This window comes from Hippichthys cyanospilos, chromosome 16 (assembly GCF_059441005.1).
Source record: "Hippichthys cyanospilos isolate Australia breed blue-spotted pipefish chromosome 16, RoL_Hcya_1.0, whole genome shotgun sequence".
NCBI classification, from domain to species: Eukaryota; Metazoa; Chordata; class Actinopteri; order Syngnathiformes; family Syngnathidae; genus Hippichthys; species Hippichthys cyanospilos.
Genome location: NC_142384.1, coordinates 15,558,183 through 15,564,321, shown reverse-complemented (window position 1 = coordinate 15,564,321; position 6,139 = coordinate 15,558,183). Strand labels below are relative to the sequence as shown.

Here is a 6,139-nt window from a genome sequence, read left to right as displayed (position 1 = left end):
TATATATATATATATTTATATATATGTATATATATGTATATATATAAACATGATGCATCAACTACTACTGTAAATGTGTGCACACTAGCATATTATAGGCCTGTGGATGTCTTTGTCACATTGTGCTGTAGATATATTTAAAAATAATTGCATGTTGTACATGAAAACATAAATTTCAAAAGCAGATGAAAATTAACACAAAAAAAAAGAAATATAATACTGAAGACCAAGAAGTAGTAAACACTGTGAATTTTGCAACCATCTCAACATGCAAACCACATTCCATTTTACTTCGTTTGGTTAAGTTCACTTTGCAGAACCAAAATATCGAAATTGTCAAAGGAGCTGGCTGATGTTCCAATGGGTTCAAGGGCTGAATTCCAGTGGGATAAAATCTGGGATGAACTTGCACAGGGACACTATGCAATGTGCTCATAATGCCACTTTAGGTGTCCAGGATTTCTAAGTTTACATTGTGTCGTTGACGAGTAGAGGTGAAAGAAGTCGTTGCAATAAGCCAAGCAAATTTATTTTGCTTTTAAAGTTGTCCATTTTGATGTGTGTAATTCAGATTATATGTGAATTCATTGTATGGTGTAGTGTTCTTAAGAACTGAATGGAAAAACCCGCACTTAGAAAGTCGGTTAAGTACACATTTTTTTTCTACACATGCTGATATGATACATTTTATATTTCTTAATTTATTGTGGTGAAAGTTGTGGTGTTTTCATTTGGTTTGTTTACAGTTACAAAATATTTGTGTCTGCTAAATGTACATGAAAAATGAATGCATGTAATGTGCTCTGGAGAGCTTTCTTCTGAATACCATACAAAAACAATGTATTTTAGTTAATATCATTTAAAGAAAATCTCCTATGCAAGGGTTCAGGATAAATACACAATGTCTGGCTAGCGTTTTCTCTTAAGCATTACTGCAATTTTAATAAGAAGATCGAAAATATTCTAGAACGCATGCATTATCACAATGCAGTGTCAACAAAACATCGTGTCTGGTCAAAAAATGGTAAAGAAGTGTGATGGTATGGTAAAAAAAAAAAAATGTGCACGTTTGCCGTTCATTTGGACACAGTTCTGGGCAGAATTGCTTGCATAAGATTGTGTGTATATTGATGTATTCTAGGTCAATTTCTAACCTGTAACACAAGAGCTACACTTTGAATCATATTCATAAAGGTTGTGAAAGCCAACACTAATTCTCTTGGCTTGAAGTTTTGTTTGTTTTTAGACTCGTATTTTTTCCTCCGGCTATCATTCATGTCTGTTTTGTTGTGTCCTGGAATATACTTATCTTACACTGCCATCTTGTGGGTGGTTTACCATAAAGGTTAAATTGTGTAGCTACAGTACAGTGAAAAATCTGGTATCCACATTTACGCTTCATAACTACGACGTCATTGTTTCCCATTCCATATAAACTCATGGCTTTATTGTATTTTCATCCAGTATGATGTGTAAAGGTTCAGAATGGAATCAATTGTTTTTAAATACGTTTTGTTGTGTGACTTGCACTTTATTTTTTTGTCAAATATTGTCTCGTGATTACAAACCATTGTAATATTCATGTTAATAAATTTAAATGTATTATTTTTAATTCGAATGTTTGTTCATACGACTAAATATACATTTTCATTTGTTACGTTCTACATCACTTTTTGTTATATAGAAACTAAAATTCAATGCAAAGGGGAATTTGTGTGCCAAGTAAAACGGAACTTTATACAAAATTGCTTAATTTATTGCTGTAAACATGAGGTAAATGGATTAGAGTAATAATATGTGGGGGTTACCTGTCATGTTTCTTTGACCATTGTATTAGCTTATACATTCGACCCTGTGGGTACTGTGGTTCATATTTTTTATGTATTACCAAGAGGATGTGTATATCAAGTTGCTGTATTGTTAGAAAAAATAAAAAATAAAATAAACTCATAAATGACCGTTTGTTTGCTTTCTTTTAAAGGCGAAGGTTGAGCACGATCATTGGTTCAGTATCAGCCAATCATCGCGCGTTCCTAGCATAAACAAGGAAGTAGAAGTCTAGTCTACAACTAACGATACCATCTGTTTGATCTTCATTGGCAGATTTGACTCGTTCACGTTTAGAGGAAGATAATGTGTGAACGAAGGTAAAAGTATCACCGTCTTATACTGGCGTTGTGCATTTTACTGGTCAGCCTGTGTTTCTAATCTGAAGGGAACGCGATATAGCAACGTTGATTAAAGAAATGTTTGGAAACGATGCGGTTCCATTTGAACAAGTCGCGTATTTCATAGCAAGTCGTTGTTCACACTTAGGTTGCATATATTATACTTTTAGGTAGCAATAGGCCCTTGCTTCTATGCTTAGCCATTTTTTAATTTCTCACATAGAGTTATTATAAATCGAAATATTTAATTAGAACGAAAACAATCTATAATGTGTTAACATTAGTTTATAAAAACCGTGAGGACGTGGTCACATTTGTTACTTCTGACACTGAGTTTCATTTTTCGTAACTAATATAATCCGTGCCCTCTCATATCTTTGAAGATAGAAAGGCAGAAGCATAATGACCCACCACCAGCAACTCTTGTTGGGAGGATTGTAGATGTGAAATTCCTTCAGTCACACGGTGCAGTCACATGGTTTCCCTTACTACCATCGCCGGTTATCTAATTTGATGCGCCTGAATGCACATCTTTGGAGAAATAAATAACGTGTATGTTGCATTTAAATGAATATAATTCGGTCATATGTCAGTGGTCATTAACAGTATGTTATGTTTCTTCTTCATTTGCATATAGCTGCTCTTTCTTTAAGGAGTCTTCCCTCATGGCCAATCTTCAAATCAGATGGTTATGAATCTCAGTGCATCCTCGAATTACGACGAGAGCCAGTCTGTTGCAGATGACTTTATGGATGATTGGCTCTTCCTCTCTTCTACCTCAGCTGCTTCTCCCCACCATGAAGAAGACAGCAGAGATGACACGGAGGAAAGAGGCAAACTCAAATCCAAGTTGGTCTCAGCATGGAATAGTGTCAAATATGGTTCGTTTTAGCTGCCAAGCTGTATTACAAATGCAAGTGTTTGATTCTGTGGAATTTTGTCTCAAAGTATTTCTCATTTATTAGGCTGGTCCTTCAAGCAGAAATCTAATTTGAGCAAGAGCTCTCCTGTGATTATGTTTGGAAAGTCATATCATCTCAGGGATCAAGGTGAGGTTGTGTTTGCAATTTCAAATAGATATCTTAAGCAACATGCTTCATTGCTTTGCCAGATTATCAAATTTGTGTTTTCATTTCACAATGTCAGGGGAGTACGAGCGCTTCCACCGCTCCTTCACAGCTCTCCTGTGGTTGACATACAGACGAGGGTTCCCCCAGCTGTCGGGCTGCTCTTTGACCACTGACAGTGGTTGGGGATGTCTTCTCCGCACAGGGCAGATGATGTTAGCGCGAGGCCTGCTTTTACACCTGATGCCACAAGGTGAACCATAGAAAATATCAAAATGATTTGCCATTTCTCACATTCCTCATTCAAATTCCCCTCAGTGGGACTTCCTAAACAATTTTGATCATCTTTTTTTTTCTTTGTCTTTTCCAGGGTTGACGTGTTCTGTGAGCCATCACATGTTCAAAGATGATATGGATCTCCCAGAGATCCGCCCTGAAGCCAGAGCAGCGTGCACACAGAATTCCAAAGGATCCAGAAAATGTGTTCGAAAGCTGAGTTTGGGTTCCCTACTAGACAGACGCACAGAGTCCACACACCGAAAAGTTGTATCCTGGTTTGCGGATCACCCTTCAGCTCCATTTGGAATACATCAGCTGGTAGATTTGGGCAAAAGCTTAGGGAAAAAAGCAGGAGACTGGTATGGCCCCTCAATTGTGGCGCATATTCTACGGTCAGTATTTAGTCAATTTGCCTAGTTTACCTTACACTATATGGTGAAATCACTCAGAACATCTTTTTTATGTTTTTGTTTTAGGAAAGCTGCAGAAGCATCAGCTGGCCTTCCCAATCTTGCCGTCTATGTTGCACAAGATTGTACCAGTTAGTACTACCAGTAGAACTTTAACCAGGACACACATGGTTAATTTATGTGCAGTATAGTAAACTTGTTTTTTTTTTCTTCTCCTCATTTTAACCAGTCTACATAGATGACGTGAAAGAGTTGTGTGGACGGTGTCTTTCCGGGACCTCTGCTGCATCTATTCAGCCCTGGAAGGCCATCATTCTTCTTGTGCCTGTGCGACTTGGAGGACAAGAACTCAATCCTGCATATATCACTTGTGTCAAGGTAGTCTGATATCTAGTGAACCTCCGCTTATCGTTACACATTTTGTCATTTCTGCACTTGAGTAATTACTCAATTTTTCTCAATAGAAAATCTTGAAGTTACAATATTGTATTGGGATCATCGGGGGCAAACCCAAGCACTCTCTCTATTTTATTGGTTTCCAAGGTACAGTATGTCCACTTCCATGTATTGTCAGTGATTTAGATGATCTGTATGGACAGTTTCTACTTTTTACTTTCTTCTTTGATGAAGATGACCATCTGCTGTACTTGGACCCTCATTACTGTCAACCCACAGTGGATATAACAAAGGGCAACTTTCCTTTGGAGGTATTCCGAAATATTGCTGTCTTCTTTCCATGCGTCACTAGATTTATAGTCATATATATAGACTATGGACGGCAGGTCTCAAATCATGAGAAAAAAGTTGCGGCTTATAGTCCAAAAAATATGGTAATCAGCAATTAATAATATGATACAATGTCAAAGTGATCCCTACGGAACAAACCACACAAAAGCATAAAGAAAAACAATAATCTATGTTTTTTAAATGTTATTTTCATCCCTACGTTACAGTCATTTCACTGTAAATATCCGCGGAAAATGCCTTTCTCCCGCATGGATCCCAGCTGCACCATCGGATTCTATGCAAAAGGCCAAAAGGACTTTGAAACCCTGTGCAAAGCTGTAGAGGAGGTAGGTGCAAATGAGGATAACTTATATCCAACTAGATCATTTTATGGCATTTTCATGACAAATAATTAGGTAATGTTATTGCTGCCCCCCCCCACCCGCCAGGCTGTCTCTACATCTGCAGAGACGTACCCCATGTTCATATTTGCTGAAGGACGAAGTCAACTGGCCGAGGAGGAAATCAAGGGCCCTGCTAACAACATCGCTTATATACAGAGGAAGAGCGAGCGGAGGAGGGTCGACACTTGCGACAGCATGGATGAGTTTGTTCTATTGTGAGAGAACATCATATATGGGTTGCTGGAGTCTTCATTGATCATTGGTCATTTCAATCTCAGTACTTAAAATTGGAATAAAAAAAATGTCATTACAATAATACGTTTTTAGTTCTCCCACTAAGCAACAAATCACACGTATTTTTGTACATGAAAATTACATCACAGTTGCTCGGGACATATTTGTCCATAGAAAAATATTCAACTTAAAGTGTCCTCCTTTTCATAGTAGAGATGAGTTCACAAAATAAATAATTATTTTGACAAGCAACGAGAGGTGGCACATGACAAACTGGGACGAACCATTCGAGTATGGGGGGAATCTGGCTTTTTACAATGAAATTGAATAACTTTTAGATTTTAGATTAGATTTAGACTACAAACAAGCACTACACATCATTTTATGGTTACATTTCGTTTTTCATCAAATGAAACTTCAGGTTGCTCTCTGAGTGATGTTTTATTTTTATGATACTGTTTTCAAAAACATAAATTGAGCAGTGGACCAGTAATAAAGAACAATAGACCTGGAAGCATTACAATGACAAAAGCTTTCACTGACAGCATCTGACTTGTTTTCTTGGTTGGTAGGAAAGTGTTTAATGACCACGTGGCACTTAAAATAACCTAATTTGGGATGTTGCTGATTACATAAACGCTGTAACTGGCCTCAGGAAATGTAAGATCAGTGATATTTTGATTACAAAGAAATCTATATTTTTTGTTTCAATACTGTTGTTTGTACTTCGATATCAATGTACTGTATACATGTTCATAAATTGGATTAAGAGGAATAAACTCGATGAAAACAGGAACACATTTTCTTACTTCTCTTTCATGCGACGAAATTAAAGGTAAAAGTTTGTATTT

The 6,139-nt window shown here is 37.0% G+C and overlaps 1 protein-coding gene across 1 annotated transcript; it reads left to right on the top strand.

Annotated features, from left to right (window-relative positions):
* The first annotated feature begins 2,068 nt into the window (after positions 1 to 2,068).
* LOC148410897 (cysteine protease atg4da-like) lies at positions 2,069 to 6,084 on the top strand. The gene is made up of 11 exons (XM_088437010.1): positions 2,069 to 2,147; positions 2,806 to 3,049; positions 3,134 to 3,217; positions 3,315 to 3,488; positions 3,606 to 3,906; positions 3,991 to 4,055; positions 4,154 to 4,302; positions 4,389 to 4,467; positions 4,555 to 4,631; positions 4,878 to 4,997; positions 5,100 to 6,084. The coding sequence occupies exons 2-11, from the start codon at positions 2,854 to 2,856 to the stop codon at positions 5,271 to 5,273; spliced, it is 1,419 nt and encodes a 472-aa protein (XP_088293136.1). The 5' UTR covers positions 2,069 to 2,147; positions 2,806 to 2,853; the 3' UTR covers positions 5,274 to 6,084.
* Positions 6,085 to 6,139: the final 55 nt, after the last annotated feature.

Excerpts from the sequence above, each read along its gene's own strand:
- LOC148410897 (XM_088437010.1), top strand. The coding sequence starts at position 2,854 with ATGGTTATGAATCTCAGTGCATCCTCGAATTACGACGAGAGCCAGTCT. Across the intron at positions 3,907-3,990 it reads ATTGTGGCGCATATTCTACG|GAAAGCTGCAGAAGCATCAG; the intron begins GTCAGTATTTAG and ends TTTTTGTTTTAG. Across the intron at positions 4,056-4,153 it reads TGTTGCACAAGATTGTACCA|TCTACATAGATGACGTGAAA; the intron begins GTTAGTACTACC and ends CATTTTAACCAG.